Source organism: Aricia agestis, chromosome 11 (assembly GCF_905147365.1).
Source record: "Aricia agestis chromosome 11, ilAriAges1.1, whole genome shotgun sequence".
Lineage (NCBI taxonomy): Eukaryota > Metazoa > Arthropoda > Insecta > Lepidoptera > Lycaenidae > Aricia > Aricia agestis.
Window position 1 is genome coordinate 3,328,869 of NC_056416.1, and position 21,335 is coordinate 3,350,203.

The following is a 21,335-nucleotide window of genomic DNA, read 5'->3' on the forward strand; positions in this document are numbered from 1 at the left end:
TTTTTATTTTCTGGTAAGGTGTTATCGTTGTAAAGGGATTTGTAAAATTTTGTGGCAATGTTCATTATTCTTTCTCTGCTATTATATTTTTTACCGTCTTCATCCTTCAGACTGCTAATCCAAGACTTGCCTTTTGTGATACCTTGTTTCAAAATTCTTAACGATGAGTTCTTTTCTAATGCTACTTTCACGAGATGTGTGTTGAGCTCTCTTATGTCTTTTCTTATACTTCTTTTTACCTTTCTGTCTATTTGTCTATATTCTTTTGTGCCAATATTCTTTTCAGTTCTATTGTTTATTAAAGCTATGGTTCGGGTTGATAATTTATGTTTCTGTTTGGGCTGTTTTTTTATACATTTCATGCTGTTGAGAATACCAGTGGAAATAGCATTATACTGTGTTTCTGCATCTGATTCGTCTAGTTGTAGGGTACTAAAATAGTTAGAGAGTTCTATATTGAATTGATCTGAATTGTTGATAAGGGTTTCTTTAGGATAATTTGGTGTAATTTTTTTAAATATTTTGGTTCGATGAATTTTAAAATTGAATTTGATTTTAGTCCTTAGTGGTCTGTGGTCTGAGCTGTATTTAATTTTATTTACTACGTTGACATCTAAGATTATTTCTTTGTGCGAGGGAAGAATGAAGTCAATTTCGTTATGTGATTTTCCATCCGGTGAAGCCCAAGTCCAACGTCTTTGTGACTTTTTTGAGAAGAAACTATTAGCTACATGTAGTTTTTGTCCAAAACAGAATTGCAGGAGACGACTTCCTCTCTCATTTCGAGTTCCCAGACCATGTTTACCCAGGATAGTGTTGTCGTCCGTTTCTTGTCTGCAACCTATTTTGGCGTTAAAATCACCGAGAATAATATTAAAAGTTCCCTTATTTTCATCGCATGCTTTGTTTAGGAGGTCATAAAAGTCTTCGACCTCCTCATTTGAGTATGCAGATGTCGGCGCATAAACTTGAATAAGCGTAAGGGTTTTATTAGGTCTCAGGCTTAATTTTAGTATCGCAATCCGTTCAGAATATCCAATGAATTCTATTATATTGTTTTTTAACTTTTTTGCCACCAGAAATCCTACCCCGTGTTGTCCACTAGAATTGCCAAAGGAAAAGAAAATAGCGTCGTCTCTCTCTTCAGTGTGTTCGCCTTCACGCCTAACTTCAGCAAGTCCTACTATGTCCCATTTAATACTATTTAATGCATTTTCTAATTCTATTAGACGTTCATCTTTCAGGAGTGTGCGGACATTGTAAGTCAGTACGTTAAGCATATCGGAGTCCTTTATAATGTTAGCCTTGGTCGTTTGTGTGGATACCGCCGCCCGGGGATTCTTAGCACCCCTGATGCCGGGCACTCGGGGCCGTGATGTCGTTGTGTCTATCATATTGGGGGGGTTTGGACCGTAATCTGCCACGCTGGTCCGTTTGCGTGTTGGCAGATAGAATATTAATATATATAATAATAATATAATAAATAAATAATATAAAAAATATATACGTACATAAATATAATATAAGAGGAGACGATCTGAGACATCAAAAGAGTCCCAGGTGCATTTCCCCTTTTGGGCTTCCGGAGACCTCACTCACTCGGCGAAACACAGCGCAAGCGCTGTTTCACGCCGGTTTTCTGTGAGGCCGTGGTCTTTCACCGGGTGAGCCTGCCCATACGTGCCGAAGCTTGGCTCTACCACTTACTTAGGTTAGGTTAGGCTTAGGTTATCAATAAATAATAATAATTATTGTTTAGTTATAGCAATCCTCTAGTTTTGCACTGTGTGTTAAAAAATGTCAATTCCAATTTTATTGCGATTCAATTATTTCAACTGCACTGTAACCGAATAGGTTATGAATTACGACTGCATTGTGTCTGATCTGAAACTGATTGCGAATGCACTAAAAACGTCATTGCGACTGAATTTCAATTGAATTATTGTGATCTATTTTCAACTAATTTGACCGTGTCTGTGTATTTTAAGTTTTAACGACTAAATTGGAAATGAACTTAAACTGAATTGTGACTGAACTGCAACTGCATCACGATTGAACTGAAACTAAATATTGACTGGATTTCGATTGAATAATGAATTACAATGGTGACTGAGTTTTATATGAATTGCAACTAAGCTGGGACTGATTTGGATCTAATTTTGCTATTAAATCCGAATTAAATTTTAACTTAATTGCGGCTTCAAAAGATTTTAAAATAAAAAATATTATTTAAGTTGTTCGTTTTAACAATATTGAACTACAGACAACAAATACTTACAACAATCAATGTATCGTTTAGCTGCAGTCACAATTTAATTTCATGAACAGCTACACTACACCATAAGTAATAAAATTAATATGTTATTAATTCATTAATCCAACTAATACAAATCCAGTTTTAGAGTGGGTCATTGCAGAAAAATATCGCGCATTACTAGAAGTTTTGTTATCTCGCCGGTATGTACCAAACTTGTCTTCTGTCGCTCTTTATTCCATGGCTCCACTGTGTTTCGAACTTCAGGGATCCTTTGAATGGAACGGGCATTGAATACTGTATTACTATTTTAGGTAGACCGAAGTACGTTAACATATTTTGTTTTCTTGTTTCAAAAGAATGTAGTGTACTATGTTATGCAGTATGTTTTTGTGGAGATTGTCGATTCGTAGGTACTTAACTACTTACTTTCGAACCCACGTTCCTGTAGGTATGCCCGATCCAACTCAACTTTAATTATCAATCAACTTTTTAATTATTAAGTAGTTGTAACTACGATAACGACGAGCAATCAATAATAATTGCTAATGACATAGAACTTATATGCATAAAAAACCTAAAAAGTAGATAGAAATCTAATAAAAATAGAAACAAAATACTGCTATTATTTCTCTGATTGTTCTATTGTAATTTTAGACTATCACCAAATATTATAAAACATTCCCGCATGTCCCTTTATTCCCCTTAATCTTTAAAACTACGCAACGGATTTTGATGCGGTTTTCTTTAATAGATAGAGTGATTCAAGAGGAAGGTTTATAAGTATAATAACATTCCTTAAATAGTGGAGAAATACTGTTATTGTTGGGGTTTCTAATTAATGTGATGTCGTAGATAATTACATTTTTTCCGCTTACATTGTAAACGCAGGCTGAACCCTACGAGATTTATCAAAATAATGTACCAAGTACTGCACACATTAAAAAGGTCTACAGAAAACTCCGCAATGGTATATGTCTACCTCTTATGGATATCCCACAATAACAGTTTTTTGTCATTTACCACTTTAAATACATTGTAAATTGAATATCTATACTAATATTATAAATGCGAAAGTACCTCTATCTGTCTGTCTGTCTGTCTCGCTTTCACGCCAAAACTACTGAACCGATTGTAATAAAACTTTGTACACAGATAGTCTTAAGCCTGAGAAAGGACATAGGCTACTTTTTAACTGTAAAAAGAGGTTGTAAAGGAGTGTTTATACGTAAATCTGTTCAAATTAAGTTAGTTCCAAAAATTCATAATAGATGACGCTGTGCGTCGTCCTACATCGCTTAAGCGCTTACTCAAATGTGTTTCTGTAAGGGGTGGTAAGGATAACGATTTATTTGAAGTTATAAGAAGATTTTTGAAGTTTGAAATAATCGTACCGCGAAGCATTTCTGTAGCCTACATGGAAACGGGAACTACCGCACGCTACAAGCTGAAGTCCACGCGGACGGAGTCGCGGGCAACAGCTAGTAGATCTATATGGCCCTTTACAGCATATGATTTTAATAAATATATTTTCGAAGATATTACAAATTTAAAAATTGCAAGACTTAGTTTTGCGGCTGTACCGACCAATGCGGGCCACCGGCCAAGAATATAAATCAAAACTGCTGAATCGATTTTAATATTTTTTTCAGTGGCTATATATTTTATTATACCCGGGCCGTGCGAAGCCGGGGCGGGTCGCTAGTTATTATACAATATTATACATAAATCTAAGTGATAATACTTTAGGATGTGTATGTGTTCCTAACATAGAGTTCACTGTGAAAGTAGCAGCGCCGAAAGACCATTTTTTTCACTTCTGTATGGAGAAAAAAAAATTTGCTCATTCAACGCTGCTACTTTTATAGTTAATTTTTTTTTATTGGTGTCAAGTATTTCTTTTTGGCAATCTATTGGGTATCAATGTATTTTTTGGAGATCGTTATTTTTATTCCCTTATATAATTAAGTAGTAATAATTATTATAAACATGCAAAGAGTCTTTTGTAATAAATAACTTAATAAACTAAAAATATATGAGTCAAATTATTTTCATTTGCTATCTAGTATCTACTCTTTCAACTTCCTCTGTGGCTCAGTGGTGAGCGCATTGGTAGCTCAAGCCAGGGGTCGCGGGTTCGAATCCCGCCGACGGAACAAAAAGTTTTCAATGTTCCCGGGTCTGGATGTGTATTAAATATGTGTATGATATAATAAAAATCTTAAATATATGTATAGTATAAAAGTATTAAATATATTTTTCCGTTGTCTGGTACCTGTAACACAAGTCCTTTAGGTACTTAGCACGGGGCCAGACTGACGTGGTGTGAAGCGTCCATAGATATTATTATTAACTTGCAAAATGATTAAAAATTATTCTTGTCAATACCACGTGAACAATTGAAGGGGGGGTTAGGTTAGCGTGGTATATGCCCCGTGGTCACGAGGGGGGGGGGGGGCAAAAAATCTTAAAAAGTAGGTCACGTAGTATGGGTATGCTCCCTAAGACTGGGTTGCACGGTGCACCAGAGGCGTGGGTAAAGTTAAATATGGCGTCCAAACACCCCATATTCTCATACGACATCTGTCAATTTTTCCGGTTATAGTTAAGGTTAAAGTTAAAGTTAGTTGGTGCAACCCAGTCTAAGTAACTACTTACCTAAGTTGAAAAGTGAGTGTACGGTAATTGGTACGATAACAATAGTTAGTTAGAAGGAAATAAAACAAAAGCAATCTTATAAATATCAATTATATTATCACAGAGAATCACATTGTATATAACATATTTATATGGGTCGTACAAAATACTTATTTAAATATCGGTTATGTATTCTACCATCGATTACTTAACTGGCGTGGTACAAAATCTTACAATTTACATTATGTTGCATCAATAAATAACTGGTATAGACAACGCACAAATTTTAAATCGCTATGCAAAATATAAAGGTAAATTTTTGGGTCTCTTTGGCGGGGTGAGGAGTAAGCGGGGCGGGATGCGCACGGGACCACGCTATTGGTAGATCATTGGTAGGTGGCAGTTCCACCGTGCGTTTTTCGCGTAACTTCCTGCCGCGCACTGTAAAACTCTGGAACGAACTGACACCAGCAGTATTTTCGGACCGATACGTCCTGCAAACCTTCAAGAAGAGAGCGTATTCTAATTTTGCGCTTGCGAGTGTCCATGGGCGACGGTAGTAGCTTTCCATCAGGTGACCCGTTTGCTCGTTTGTCCTTTTATTTTATAAAAGAAGATCAGTTTTTAACTGGTCGTTATTGGTAGATCGCGATGAGACGGTGTTACGTTATTGGTAGCTATTGTAGTTACGTTATTAACGCCTCCGTGGTCTAGTGGTATAGAGCGCGGCTCTTGACTCGGAGGTCGTGGGTTCGATTCCCGCGTTGGAGACATATTATTTCCAAGTTAGGTTAGGACAATGCAGGCTGATCACCTGATTGTCTGACAAGTAAGATGATCCATGCGTCGGATGGGCATGTAAAAAGTCGGTCCTGCGCCTGATCTCTCGCCAGTCTTGTCGGTCGTCCGTCCCACTGGGTTATGAGAGTAAAGGAATAGAGAGTGCTCTTGTGTACTGCGCACACACTTTGGCACTATAAAATTAAATGAAACTGGCCACCGTCACCGAAACCGGTGTGGGAGCTATTATTATTAATTACGTTATTGGCATTTCTATAGTACACATACGCTGATTACTCTCCTCCAGTTCCAGCGATTTTTAGTTGTGCGAGGCCTATATAGTAAAGCGTGACACTCAGGAATTTTATTTTACAGGCAATGCATAAACGACTGATTAAAGAAAGCCTCAGAGACAGTGTGTAGTGTACAATAGAAACTACCTTCTTAATTTCTTTCGGTAATGTTAACCCTGACAAGATATCAATTTTTGCCCTTAAATGTAAGCAATTCCGAACATAATATACTGCTATAGCTCGGTCACGGAACAAGAAATTCGGTCACTGACCTGTTGCTTTCCATAGTTTTTATTATTCGTAGCTTGAGAGACATTATAGTGTACAACAGTGACTGCCTTCTTAATTTCTTTCGGCAATGCTAACTCTGACAAGATATCAATTTTTGCCCTTAAATGTAAGAACAAGAACAAGAACAATTCCGAACAGAATATACTGTACTCGGTCACGGAAGAAGTAGAAATTCGGTCATTGACCTGTTAGGTTGTTACTACTTATTACTTTCATTTACGAAAATCGCTGCCGAATTTCTAAGTTTTCGGAGTACCACAGTGATAGTAGATTCCTAGGCAAATGGGTGACCTACGTAGTTTGTTCGCGTTACGTCAAACCCAGCTGACAAATCACGCCAAACACAGTGTGACCACATTTAGTAGATTTCTACTTTTTGGTAGATTTCAAATCAAATTAATGACGATAATATAAATAATCTGTGAATAATATAACAACGTTTTTGGTAAGTACTTATATCGAGTCACGATTGATTTAAAAGTGGTCACACTAGAGCTATCAAAATCCGTCAATGCGATGCGACCCGACCCGGCAATAGTGTGCTATATATGCGTATTTTGCGTTGCGCTGAGCCCCGACCCGCCCCGGCTAAGTGTGCGCGAAGCTTAAATCGTAATTCATAATTCATTTGACCTCAAATCTACCAAAAAGTAGAAATCTACTAAATGTGGTCACACTGGCCAAACAGTACACATTTTACGTCGTCAAGCCATGTCTACCGATATTTTCGTTTGGACACAACATGATCACTACAATATACGCTAGATTTATCAACACTTAAATTACGGCGTTGGCGATGGCGTTAAAAATTGCACTAAAACTTTAACAAAAATAATAAATAGATTAAAGGCATGCGAGCAAGAGACTATCGTGTATTATTCAAATTTAATTTAATCTTTATGTAAACAAATATACATTCATATAACATATTAATATTTTAATGTTATATTGTAACAGAACGCGCCCACGTTTTTAAAAAAGGGACGCCCTTTTTCACAAAGGGCCGCCATTTTTTTGAGTAACTGACCAGGGGCCCGCTGGTAGTTTGAGTTGTATTTAATATGTTTATTATTTTTATTTTATTTTTTGTTTTATTTGTTATCATTTTGGTTTAAATATGATATTTGTAAAAACCAGTCAATAAACTTTTGATAAGTGGTGGTTTATTTGCTTTCTTTTGTCTAATAATAGGTTAAGTTAACAATCTCCTTTTCCTATTAAGATATTTGCAAACCTAACCTAACCTAACCACCCCGTTATTCTTTTATGAAACTCTTTTATGAAAGAGGTTCTTATGTTGCATTCTTGAACATTAACATCTTATGTTACATTCAAGAATGCAACATAAAAATAAAACGTTGTTTGCCGTGCAATAAAGAAACACTGTTATTTATAATTAAAACTTGATATTATAAATGCGAGAGAGAGTTTATGTATATATAAAGTGCTATAAACGAATTTTGGCGCAAAAACGTTGTGGGCAACATCAAGTATTTACATAAGAATTAAATACAGAATATTTAATATAACTAATGACCTATACAAAACTGGGCGTGTAAATTAAATACATAAATAGAAACATTCCGATACTATTCCGTAAAAAATCTTACAAAACTATTGTTTTATTCTACAAACGCTAATTCAAATATGTGATTATAAACATACAGTTATAATTTACAGTTTTGCACTATACGATGTTGTTAAATTCCATTTTAGGCGCACAGTTTAACATAATTTACAAGTAACTAAGTAATAAAACTACTTTTTGAAACATGGTTATTATTCATATAATTATATTACAAATGCGTATCTATTTATTTCTGCGAAAACCTCATAATAATAATTAATGTTTTCGCAGATAAAGTGAGGGCCCAGACAAGCGGCAAGCGACTATCGTAAAAGCCAACGACACAAAATATATGGGATTTGACATTAGTATTCGCTAACGCAGCGATGACTGTCAAATCGCATACATTTTGTTAGCGTTTACGATAATCGCTTGCCACTTGTCTTTTAGGGCTGAACAAATTAGGAGGTTTAAACTGCTAATTATTTTATTTCCCTGAGAGAACAAAATATTATCATTAATAATATAGCAATAGAAGTAGTTTTATCACTACTACCCATCCCTCTGAGATCATCTAACCAATAACATTTTATTATATTTAACGTGAAAACAAAAAGTCTACCCGATCTTATTAATAAACGAATAGGACATAATTAAGTAATCCATGTATTATCATTGTTTTCTTGTCTTAGAAAAACTCTTTTGACTAAAGCTTTTCTAACGTGTAAGACAAAAATAACAACATTGATAAGTCCAGGTATTAAAGCTAAATAGACGTCAGTTACAAACAACGCATGATAAGTTTAGTTTTCATTAACATATAGTCCCTTTTAGTAATGGATTCTATCTATATGTTACAGATGGTTACAGTCAAAACTCATAACCAGCTTTTGATTGCAAAAATATTGAAAATGCTGGGTGTTTAAGGCATTTTGACCCTTTCTTTATCTAATGTTACAACTATGTAACACGTTTGGATAATTCAAACGCTTTACAGTGATCGCCTTTCTCCAAGTAGAGCTAAAAACCTACTTGATATCAATTTACAATATATTGCTTTCGATCAGTAGCGTAGCGTGCCTTGTTAGGGCCCCGTATAAAAATATGTTTGGGTAAACTATACACTTTGGGAGCCCACGTGGCCCGGGGCCCCGTATGATTGATAAGGCAGATACGGTGGTAGCAACGCCCTTGCTTTCGATCCATTCCAACTATATCCAATAGCAATTTCTTAGAAATCCACATACATAAGTCAATTCCGACTACACTAAATAGTATTTTCTAAGACAGCTCAAAACCTGTGTTGCTATTTACGGCGTATCTGAGTTTGTCGCGTAGAGTACTTCTCTTCTGATAGTTGGGTAGCTTGAGTAGGTTGAAACAGGTAGACGATGTAGGTAGTCGGTTGAGAGGATCCTTCTTCCTGATCGTGAAGAATCCTCGAATGACGCTGCCTGGAATTTATAAACGTTCTTTATTCGTAGGGTAGATAAGTTATTTTCAATATAGGTACCATCGAGGAAGTTGATTCCTATGCAATTGACAGACCAACGTTATTTGGTCGAATATGTCAATTCAATGTTTATTGTGATCTGTCAGCTGGGTTTGACGTAACGCTACCAAGCTACTTAGGTCCTCGATTTGCATAGGAATCAACTTCTCTGTTAGTTACATATTGAAACAAGAAGAAGAAGAGAAGAAATTAGTAGAAAAGGGAGATTTTCAAGGAGTCCTAAACATTTTTTTTGTCACAAGATGGCGTATTTCTTAATTAAAAATTCCTTCAAATGCAACGAGTATTTGACCGAACAACCTTTCATTTGATTATACCAACTTGTACGGAACCCTTTTACAAGCCGTGTCCTTACTACGCTTACTAAGTTTAGGAACATAAAGAAACTCAAAATAATCCATCTGTTGGCATTTTTAATAACACAATACACCATTTCAGTAAGCAACACAATAACGTCTCCGTGGTCTAGTGGTTAGAGCGTCGCTCTCGACTCCGGAGGTCGTGGGTTCGAATCCCGCGTTGGAAACATGTTATTTCCAAGTTTGGTTAGGACAATGCAGGCTGATCACCTGATTGTCTGACAAGTAAGATGATCCATGCGTCGGATGGGCATGTAAAAAGTCGGTCCTGCGCCTGATCTCTCGCCAGTCGTGTCGGTCTTCCGTCCCACTGGGTTATGAGAGTAAAGGAATAGAAAGTGCTCTTGTGTACTGCGCACACACTTTGGCACTATTAAAGTACTCCTGCGTACCTGGTCTGGTTTCAATGAAACCGGCCACCGTCACCGAAACCGGCGTGGGGAGTATTATTATTATTACACCATTTCAGGTTGTGATTAGATTCAAATGAAAATGACTTGAGAGGTGTCAAGAGACACCCGGATGGAACGAAGTTATATAAAAAAAGAGAGAGAGAGACAGCGAGAGAAACACGCGCTACCGCACGGCTTACAACTATAGCATTTTTGTATCATGTCGAACCAACTTTTTCCGTCTAGCCCCTTTCGCAACGCGCGATAAGGAACTTCGTTCCAACTAACATGAAAGTAACGCGTTGCCACTAACCTATAGTATCCCCGGTGTCTTCATCATCACCGACCTCCACACAGCGGATGGAGAATGGCGGCTTGAGGTGCGCGAACCCCAGCACTGGCGGCTTAGAACATGACGTCACGAACTGAAATATGTATCATTAGACAATCATTCAAACCGTTATGGATATAGTTAAGATGATTAATAATAACATTGTTACACAACATACAAGAATATAAAGATGTTGACTGTAAATGTGATGATAATGATGTTGATGATATATCTGTAGGCGACGCACTACACCATAGGCCATAAGTTATGATACGAGGGCTGCTATTTATGTATCCGGAATTAAAAAAAGAAACAAACATATATCATTTAATATGGTTTTATTGCTTTTCAAAATATTCGCCGCGATGATCGACACACTTTTGCATACGCTGGAACCAATTTTCATAGCACTTTTTCCATTCTGATTGAGGTATCTCCAAAACGTGCATTTTGAACGCATCAACAGCCTCTTCGCGGCTCGAAAAACGTTGACCACGTAATTTGTTCTTCGCGTATGGAAATAAAAAGAAATCGTTTTTTTGCACCAATCGACACGAGCCCGTTTTTGATCGATTGTCAAGTTGTGCGGAATCCAACGCGAACACACGGACGTAAAAAAAATACGGACGGATCGCCATTAAGAAATGAGTGAAGCACCCTTAATAAGCCCAGGCGATCATATGTACACATCTTGCACAAACACTCGTACTGTAATAAGCCGATCGTACCGCCATTACGCAATTAGACTGCATCGCGGTGACACATCTTTGTCATTCATAAATAAAAATAAATAATTATGCCATCTTGTGTTGTAAAATGGTGCAAGAACAATACAACCTTACACAAAAAACATCAAGGAATAATATTTCATAGGTAAGATAACATATTTTTAAAGTATTTTGATAAAATAATGTAAATATTAATTCAACTTCAAACAGGTCAGTAATGTCCATAACAAAGTGGGGAAATTTTCCCCAAACCGGGGAAAATTTTAAATTATTTTTAAATAATCAAATAATTAATTTTATTGTCTTTTATTAGTGTCATGTAAGTATTTAGCATACTATCATTCTGTCTACTCTGATACTATTGACTAGTAATTAGGCAGGAATACAATAATAGGGGTGTAGACATTAAACGAATTCTAATACAAATTATTGTTTTTTGAGAGTTTGTATTATAGAATTACCAAAAATGGACATATTTTACTTAATAACTTTATAATATTTTTTATATTTAATAAGTGATTTTTTTTTATTGAAATAAGAGTGTATTTATTTTTTATACATATTTTTAGGTGTACCAAAATACTTATGTACTATCAGAGAAGTTGATTCCTATGCAAATCGGGGACATAAGTAGTTTGGTTGCGTTACGTCAAACCCAGCTGACAGATCACAATTAACATTGAATTGACATAAGTATTCGACCAAATAACGTTGGTCTGTCAGTTGCATAGGAATCAACTTCCTTGATGGTACATCTGTAAAATAAATATATTTCCTAAAAATAGTCTACACCCCTATTAATTTCTTAATTTACAAAAGTGGATATAACTGTTGTTTGACGACCTCTGTGGCTCAGTGGGTGGGCTGTCGGTGGCTCAAGCCGGGGGTCGCGGGTTCGAATCCTGCCAACGGAACAAAAAGTTTTCAAAGTTCCTGGGTCATGGGTGTGTATTAAATATGTGTACTTATCATATAATAAAAATCTTAAATATATGTATAGTATAACAGTATTAAATATATTTCCGTTGTCTGGTACCCGTAACACAAGTCCTTCAGGTACTTAGCACGGGGTCAGACTGACGTGGTGTGAAGCGTCCATAGATAAAATTGTTGTCTTAGATTTCCTTCAGTAGTAGGGGAGGGAAGGTGCTATTGGTGTAGTCACCCGAGCGTCATTGAGACCTAGTAGGAATGAAAATATTGAATGGACCTCTAAACCAGGAATAAATTCAACACCATGTTAGGTGATTTGATTTGACGCTAGCGCATGGTAGAACTCTCGATAGCTCTAACAGGCCGTTAACTGATTTAACAAGCCATTATTTATTTAATATTACTTGATTGTTTGATGAAACGGGTTACGGGACTTAAGTATCTTATATCTTTTCGTATACAGGTTTCATAAATAGGTTTCGGGGGCGATAAATCTGTCTAGCTAGGAATTATTTTTAGAAAATGTCATTTTATTCGTGTTTTATCGAATACCGAGCAAAGCTCGGTCAAATAGCTAGTAATAATTTTATTATTGTAAATGTTTGTACATAATCATTATTACTAATAATGTTATGTAAATAATATACTTCTCTGTACGTAATATGTGTTTTTTTCTATCTATAGTGTCATAAAAATAATATTTTCATTATGACATCTTTAACAACCGCTTACATTTCTGAAGCGAAAAAAACATAAAAATATGTTTAAGTATAAAAAATACATTTAACTTGTCTGAGTTTACAAAATTTAAAAGTAGGGAAATTTATGATTTATATGGCAACCCTCATATCACGCACACGTCCTACACGGGCGGCCATAACTAGGCTTCACTCGTGATTAGAGAAGGTTACGTCCGTACTTTTTTTACGTCTGTGCGCGAACATATTTTTTTTACAGCCAAATGTTCGTGTAATATCTTATGTATGCTCGTCATACTTATGCCTAAGGACGCCTCTATCTCGCGATATGTAACATGATCACGCATTATTAGTTCCCGCACAGCATCTATATTTTGTGGGACAACAGCTGTTTTTGGGCGACCTTCTTTATTTTCATCCGTGAGCATAGACCGCCCACGATTAAACTCACTGTACCAGTGATAAACAGTGGTTTTTGATGGTGCTTCATCTCCAAAAGTTGCGGTAAGTTGAATAAAGCACTGTTGTTGATTTAGCCCACGCCGAAAATCGTAGTAAATCATTGCACGAAAATGTTCACGCGTTAAATCCATGGCAAATGAAGACACGCAATTTTCAAAATGACGCCACAATGGAAAAATAATTGACAGTCACATGAAACAAAATGTATTCTTCAACCAAAGAGTTCTATTTTCAAATGTTGTAATTACTTTTTAAATATTGTTCTTGTAAGTGGCCAGTTCCGGATACATAAATAGCAGCCCTCGTAATTTATTAGAATTAGTTCTGTGTAAGAAACAGTGTTGAATGCATGGTCAATGTTGTAAGTTTAAATAATAAGCTCTTTGTATTGGTTTTGAAATATTGCTAACATTTGTATGGTTTCGATAAATAAAGATTAGGTGCTGAAAGAGCGTTCCCACAGGAAAGGGTTTAGGCCCTTAGCCCGACTTCCCGGGGGCCGCCGGCCGGGACCCACAGTCGCAACTCGCAACTAAAGCACGCAAGTCGCACGCGAAACGACACTCAACTTATTGAACGCTCCGATGCACCATACTTTTTCTAATTCGTGGTTTTATTAAATTCCCTATAATATCAATAATATTGGTCATTTTTGCGACGATTGCGTCTGTTACGGTAATCTCTAACCAGCCATGAGAAGCTACTGTATCCACAGATACAAAAATTGGCAGCAAGCGACAAGCTTAAGTTTGGGACCCATAAATAAATTAGAAGAAAGGATAGAGTTGGAAGTAATTGGTGGTATTATTGAAAATGATAAACAGTATTATATTAATGATAATTATATTAATAACGATGACCACCACAATTAATAATGAATAATGTAACTACGATGTTGTTGTTGCTGTTGTTAATGATGATGAATATTATTATAATGTCTATAACATGACAATACCTTGAGGAACATGGCGCGCTCGTTCTCGGTGAAGTCGCGCTGCAGCACGTCCCACAGCCAGCAGACGACGCGGTGCGAGTCGTGGAAGCCGCCGTAGTACTGCGTGTGGCGGCGTAGGTCGCGCAGGTCCAGCGGCACGTTGTCCCCGCTTATGAGGCGTTGGAGCTGAGGAAAAGAGTGAGCTGTGGTCAAAAGAAAGGAAGAGAGTTGTCTAGGTTCAAGAGAAGACCATAAAGTTAATATACCTAGCGGAATAGAGAAACAAAGGCCTGAGCAAGCGAGATGTCACTATAAGTAACACTGCGTGGTAAGAAGAGACGTGTGATACATGACAGCAGAATTAATTGTTTTCATCTGTTTGACGTCCAGTCGGCACTTATCGGCACGTTGGCAATTTAATCTCTTAGAAAGATGCTTCTCTAAATGTATACGTAAACAAATTTTTACACACAGATGTTAATCAATTTCGGTTTCATTTGACAGCTCTAGATTGTTGCTCTATTACGCTAGGTATATTTTAACTTTAAGAAGAAGACACGTATAAGTACAGGATACAGTTTGTGCAGTCCTGGGTTATCTTAACTCAGGAGAAATCTCCAACAATCTTTATATTCATGAAAGCCTATCGGAGATATCATGATCCTTCATCTATTTTTAAGCAAATCGGTCTAAAGGTATGACAAAGATTTGATTTCAATAAGCTGCAAGATACGATATACCTATATACAGGGTGTAACAAAAATAAGTGATAATACTTTAGGGTGGGTACGTGTTCCTTGTAGAGAGTTCATTGTGAAAGTAGCAGCGCTGAAAGACGAAAAATATTTTTCACTTTTGTATGAGCAAGGGCCCGAGCGTCACGAGTTTCCCCATACAAAAGTGAAAAAAAATTTTGGTCTTTCAGCGCTGCTACTTTCACAGTGAGCTCTCTACAAGGAACACGTACCCACCCTATAGTATTATCACTTATTTTTGTTACACCCTGTATAAATATAAAAAATACTGGTGGGTTTGACCAATGCTTTTGATAATATTAATCACATTATGTATACAGAATAACAAGCAAAATATATTAGATACAAACTAGGAGTGGTAAACGTTTTAGGGGCAGTTTATCGTAACAATAAAAAATATATAACTTTATAATGACGTTGCCACTCTGTACATACACTATTAGTTGGCGTACCACAAGGTTCATAAGTTGGGCCAAAATATAATTCTCTTTTAATGCGATACTACCAAACTAACCTCTGGTGTTGAAAACAAGGAGAGCCATTCTGGATTTATGATTGTCCTAAATCCTTTTATAAAAGCATTGGTTTGATCCTTTATTTGCGTGTGCATCCGGAAATGAGCCATTAGATGAATGTAGTTTATTCTGAAAATTTTAAAATACATTATTCTACTATGAATAGCTAGGTAAAGATTATATTTTGTATTTTATAGGAAACGTGAGCAACAAAAATGGTGCCAACTGACGACTATTCCTTAATAAAGATTAAAAAAAAACTCACGACCAGGAAACGTGAGCAACAAAAATGGTGCCAACTCACGACTATTCCTTAATAAAGATTAAAAAAAAACTCACGACCATGTAATCTTGATATATTACTTGACTTTTCTAAAGTTTCAAACAAATACGTAACATTTTGTAACTATAACGTCTGTGTAAATAGTTATCGTAACATAAAAACAAAAACTAAAAGAAGAATTTTAATACCGATCGTGAAAAAACCAGACACAATAGCTTATCTATTGTTATCGCGGCCGCCTGTGGCCGCTTGGGAGTTGAAGCATTAATAAATACTTACTTGTTTTCATTAGTAACCGGTACCGCCTTTCCTCCCGGCACTAGCTCATGCGTAACAATCTCTCCCAGTCTCTCCTCGTCTACAGAAAACGTTAGCTCTAGTGATGAAATGTCACCCTGAAACAAAAATGACAGCTATTATGTATTTTTATCCTTCGATATCAAATGAAGATGTCTACTCAGAGTTTTCTTTGTATGTTCATCGATAACTCTGTGATGCCTGAACCAATTTGAAAAAATGTTTTAATGTTCGAAAGAGTAACTTGTCAGTTGGTCCCTTAATCATTGAATCAGATCCTATGACGGGATTTTGAAGAGATCGTTTGTATTCAGATGACAAGTAACAACATAAACAAATGGTGCTGCTTCGCCACAACCCATACTAATATAACGTCTATCTCGCTTTCACGCCAAAACTAATGAACTGATTGTAATGAAATTTTATACTACAGCCCAAGGTAGGACATAGGCTACTTTTTAACTGGAAAAAAAGAGTTGTTATGTCAAAGTTTATATGACTTTTTTTAGAATGAGCTGGGGTCAAAGGTAGCAATGCTTAATAAGAGTAATAATATTATGTTTAATAACTTTAGCCCTAGCTATATTGTACCTGGAAGTGCTTGATATAAGTAAGACTGCGGTAGAGCTCGCGGTCTAGCGAAGGCAGCTCATCGATCCAGCTGTACAGCGCCGCCTGCGTCTGACCCAGCACCTGGCTTAGGAAGAACGACGCGAACGGCACGTCCACCACTATACCCTGTAATGTATAATATTGACTAGCTTTTTCCCGCGGCTTCGTTAAAATGTATTAGAACAAAGTTCCTTATCGCGCGTTGCGACTTGCGAAAGGGGGCTAGACGGAAAAAGTTGTAATGTATGTCGGTACACTCGAATAAAGTGATGTGAGTTGTTTTGTTTTTATAAAGAAAACATATAACGGGGAGTGGGGACGCGTTATGTCGTATTGCTGCTATGTAGTAACTTCAAAAAGCGTGGCGTAGTCTTCAATGATTGAAGTAAATGTGTCAGTTGTTTAACAGTTAAAAAATTGTTGTGTGTGCCCTTAATATTTAAACACGCATACCATCATAATGGGTCAATTTAAATTGCAACTTCGGGAGGGGATTTAAGCGAACCGAATGAGAATGCCGCGTCCTATTCTAACAAACGTGAAATGACGTAAGAGCAGGACGCGGCATTCTCGTTTGAGTCTCAAAACGGTTTCGTAGTAGGCCTACAGATTGAGAGACGGGTCGAATACTCGCTTGATCGTCACCTCCAGGAATTCTAGAAGAGATATAAGCTCACCTCATACACCGCTTTAGCCAGCATACGTCCAATGAACTCGAACAGCTGGAGGTGGTTTTCCTGGACGCCGGACGTCGGCGACGGGTACAGCCGCTCCTCGCTCGTCGCCCGGAACAGGTTGAGGGACGGGTCGAATACACGCTTGATTGTTTCCTCCAGGAATTCTGGAAGATAAAGTTATGTTAGTCTCGTCAGAGCTACAAGGATAATATGGCGAGTGATAGAAGTCAAAACTAACACCGTCATTTTGTTAAACGTTGGTTACAGGTGGAACCACACCAGGTGTATCTACACTGCTGCGGAGCGACGCGACATATCACACTCCGCAAAACTAACTTTTCGTATATAGTTTCGCTGACGCATAGTGCGTCATAGTGTCTAAACACACTAGGCTGAATTACGCCGGCGTAAATTCCGCCGCGTTTACGCCGCATTTCAAATGCATACAAAATACGGGCCGAACGCGAGGGGTGACACACTATTACGTCGCGTTCCGTCCGTATTTTGTATGCGTTTGACATTTGCGACGGAAATTACGCCGGCGTAATTCAGCCTAGTGTGCTTGACACTTAGCTCCGAAATATCCTTGTCTTCTCGGCCCTTTAACATTAAAATGTTACGATACGTCGCATACACGTACTTAGCTAGCTAATTTTTCCCATTTAACTTTCATCCTTTTACTGTACATACACTTGAAAGTTGCCGGTACCCGTTCTGCAATAACCGCGCGTGACGCACGGTCACGAGGGTGGAGCGGGCTGGGACGCCGCGCACGCACGCTCTGACAGTAGTAACAGCGTGTAATACCCTTGAAGACGCCGTCTTGGTCGATGCCGGCCTCGTCCAGGCCCTGCTCGTTGATGAATCGCACGCGCACGACGCCCCGCAGCGCGCGACTTGGCAGCGCCGCCAACTGCCGGTACCCGCCCTCCACCAGCCGCGCGCGACGCACGGTCACGAGGGTGGAGCGGGCTGGGGCGCCGCGCACGCACGCTCTGACAGTAGTAACAGCGTGTAATACCCTTGAAGACGCCGTCCTGGTCGATGCCGGCCTCGTCCAGGCCCTGCTCGTTAATGAACCGCACGCGCACGACGCCCCGCAGCGCGCGGCTCGGCAGAGCCGCCAACTGCCGGTACCCGTCCTCCACCAGCCGCGCGCGACGCACGGTCACGAGGGTGGAGCGCGCTGTGGCGCCGCCGCACGCACGCTCGGTCAGGCCTAGAACTACCTGTAAAAATACAAAACGACATCACTGCAAGTCTTCAAACCCCGATTGCGATGTGTGCGAGAAGCCCGAAAATCTTTATCATGTTTTGCCGGAGGGTGTTCGGACTGCAGAGCTAAGATCAAGGCTCTTAGGAGACTGTGGTTGCCTGCACAATGGATGGATCAACAGAAGCAACCAAGTTATACTATTATCTTGATCTGTCCTTGTGTTGGGAATACTGCGTTTACCCATGAGGCTGAAATTAACACTAAGTGTTAAAATAGCCTCACTCAAAAAAAAGATAAAAAATACTTCAAACCGCTAACTTGTACTATGTACAAGTTAGCGGTTTGAAGTTTGAAGTTGTAACTTGTACTATGTACACGTGGCAATTTGTACAGTGAAATGTGAATTAATAATTTTAAAATTAATAAAACTTACCTTTTCATCGGCAACAGCGCGTCTGAACAGGCGGACTCTCTCGCTGTGTGCTATCATATGCGGGGCCTTCTGCAGTAGCACCTACGAACAAGCGTCGAATCATAATGTCTTATTGTTTCATAGAAATACAAGTACATGGCAATTTTCAATTCACTCAGCAATATAAGAGGGAACAATCGGCGCATGCGTAATAACGACCCGTATTCATTCTGATCTATCACAAACGTGTCCCTACTAAACATGTGTACTCTACGATTGGACTATACAAAAGTTAAGTCTGACAGTATTTTACTTATTTTGTTATACTGGAAAGCAAAACAGTAATTAAGTGACAATATGAATAAATACATAGCAAGCATAGCTGGGCACCGTTAATCAAATAGTTAACTTCGTTAATCGTTAATCCGTTAAAAAAAATGTCAGCTTCGTTAAACGTTAAAGCGTTACATTTCGGACGAATTAACGCAAGTAAACGTTAATCGTTAATCCGTTAATATGTGTAATATGGCCTTGTTGTAACTTATATCATTCGGTTAGTGTATATACAAAACCTGTTGGTTTAAGGTTTTGGAAGTTAACATGTAAGGGACAAAACAAAATACTTCTATAATTATTGTATTCTACCTAACTAAATTATACTGCACTCTTCTTTATCAACGTGCAAATGATTTATATAATAACAATAAACAAATCACTCTCTCTATAAGCACCGGCGCGGCGCGGCGCAGAGTAATAAAATGATAAAACGAAACAAATCTCTTCTCACTCACATGCGCCTGAAAATTTATCTAGTATTGTTTTTGTTTCGCTGCTGCCGTGCCGCGGCGCCGCGCTGCCCGCCCGCCCGGCACTTGTCGTTTCACACTAACAGGTCTGAACCTGTTTACGTGTCGCGCCGCCGCGGTGCCGTGCGGTATATAGTAGGCATTGGATTAACGATTAACGGACTTCTGCATATTAACGGAAGTTAACGAGTCCGTTCATATTTTTGAAAGTTAACTTAAAAGTTAATCCGTTAATCAAAATGTTAACTTCGTTAATTAACGATTAACGGATTAACGAGTTAATGCCCAGCTATGATAGCAAGTAGAAACATAATTACTTTGTTCGCATATACAATGTGTCCCGACACCGGTGTCCGATCCTTTAATGTCATGATCTATGGCATATTTTATCGACAAATTGGCTCTCAAATTTTTTATCTCTCTCACGGTTGTAAAATGGCAGCCATTTTAATTTTTCTCGGGCTTTCACACTAATCTGACCAGTACTTCACATGTAAATATCCTACCAAGATAAAAAAAGGTCTCATTTGATAGCTGAATTTGTGGACTACGCTTACATAGGCAATATGTTATAAATTTTGTCAAATTAAACATAGAAAAACCCAAGTTTAAGAAAAAACAAAGTGTATTTTTTATTAATAACTTTTTGTGGAAAATCTAGCATATGAAACTGGTTCTTTTTTATTTCAAATAGATAGAGGAAGTTTTCATCTTCTAAAATTCTTTTACTTCAATGCTCTAAGTTAGATAGTTTAGAAGTTATAATGATTTTCTTATGATGAGGTGGTCAGATTAACATGAAGCCTTTTAATTTTTTCTCTGGCTTCATACTAATCTGACCACCTCATCATAAGAAAATCGTTATAACTTCTAAACTATCTGACTTAAAACATTGAAGTAAAAGAATTTTAGAAGATGAAAACTTCCTCTATATTTTAAAAATAAAAAAGAACCAGTTTAATGTGCTAGATTTTTTACAAAAAGCCATTAATAAAAAATACACATTTTTTTTCTTAAACTTGGGTTTTTCTATGTTTAATTCCACGAAATTTATAACATATTGCCTGTGTAAGCGTAGTCCACAAATTTAGCTATCAAATAAGACCTTTTTTATCTTCATAGGATATTTACAAAAGCAGTTCTGGTCAGATTAGTGTGAAACCCCAAAAAAAATAAAATGGCTGCCATTTTACAACCATGAGAGAGAAAAAAAAATTTAAGGGCCAATTTGTCGATAAAATATGCCATAGATCACGACATTAAAGGATCGGACACCGATGTCGTGGCACATTGTATATACTTATAATAGGAAAAAATGATACTGATCTCATACCTGATGAGGTTTCTTCCCCTTGTCCAAATCAGCTAGAAAGTGCGAATCTCTATCTCTCGCCAGCCAGTGCTGGGGCGGCGCGTACGGCCGGCGACAGTCGCGGCGGTATAGCGCTTGCAGCAGTGTGTGCGCAGCCGTGAACAGCGAGTTGTGCGCTAAGCCTTTGAGCTCTGCGGAGGGAGGGTGAGAATACAGTTCTTCATTTGTTCAAAACCAAGGACAAATGAGGGTTTTCGATATATCAGACAGACATATTA

The 21,335-nt window shown here is 37.8% G+C and overlaps 1 protein-coding gene across 2 annotated transcripts in view; it reads right to left on the reverse strand.

Annotated features, from left to right (window-relative positions):
• Window positions 1-21,335, reverse strand: part of LOC121732121 (ubiquitin-protein ligase E3B) — a 48,107-nt gene that overhangs the window by 14,357 nt on the left and 12,415 nt on the right. The window contains exons 10-19 of one of the 2 annotated variants that reach the window (XR_006036325.1): window positions 21,079-21,248; window positions 18,961-19,041; window positions 18,333-18,540; window positions 17,312-17,475; window positions 16,614-16,760; window positions 16,005-16,120; window positions 15,442-15,571; window positions 14,194-14,358; window positions 10,400-10,511; window positions 8,811-9,276 (exon numbers count right to left, since the gene is read on the reverse strand). Coding sequence is in view for 1 of the 2 variants with exons in the window: in XM_042121916.1 (XP_041977850.1) it covers window positions 9,104-9,276; window positions 10,400-10,511; window positions 14,194-14,358; window positions 15,442-15,571; window positions 16,005-16,120; window positions 16,614-16,760; window positions 17,312-17,475; window positions 18,333-18,540; window positions 18,961-19,041; window positions 21,079-21,248 (1,466 nt within the window). In the remaining variant the exon portion in view is untranslated. Of the gene's footprint in view, window positions 1-8,243; window positions 9,277-10,399; window positions 10,512-14,193; window positions 14,359-15,441; window positions 15,572-16,004; window positions 16,121-16,613; window positions 16,761-17,311; window positions 17,476-18,332; window positions 18,541-18,960; window positions 19,042-21,078; window positions 21,249-21,335 lie in introns of those variants that run through there. The other variant, XM_042121916.1, reaches the window with a different exon arrangement.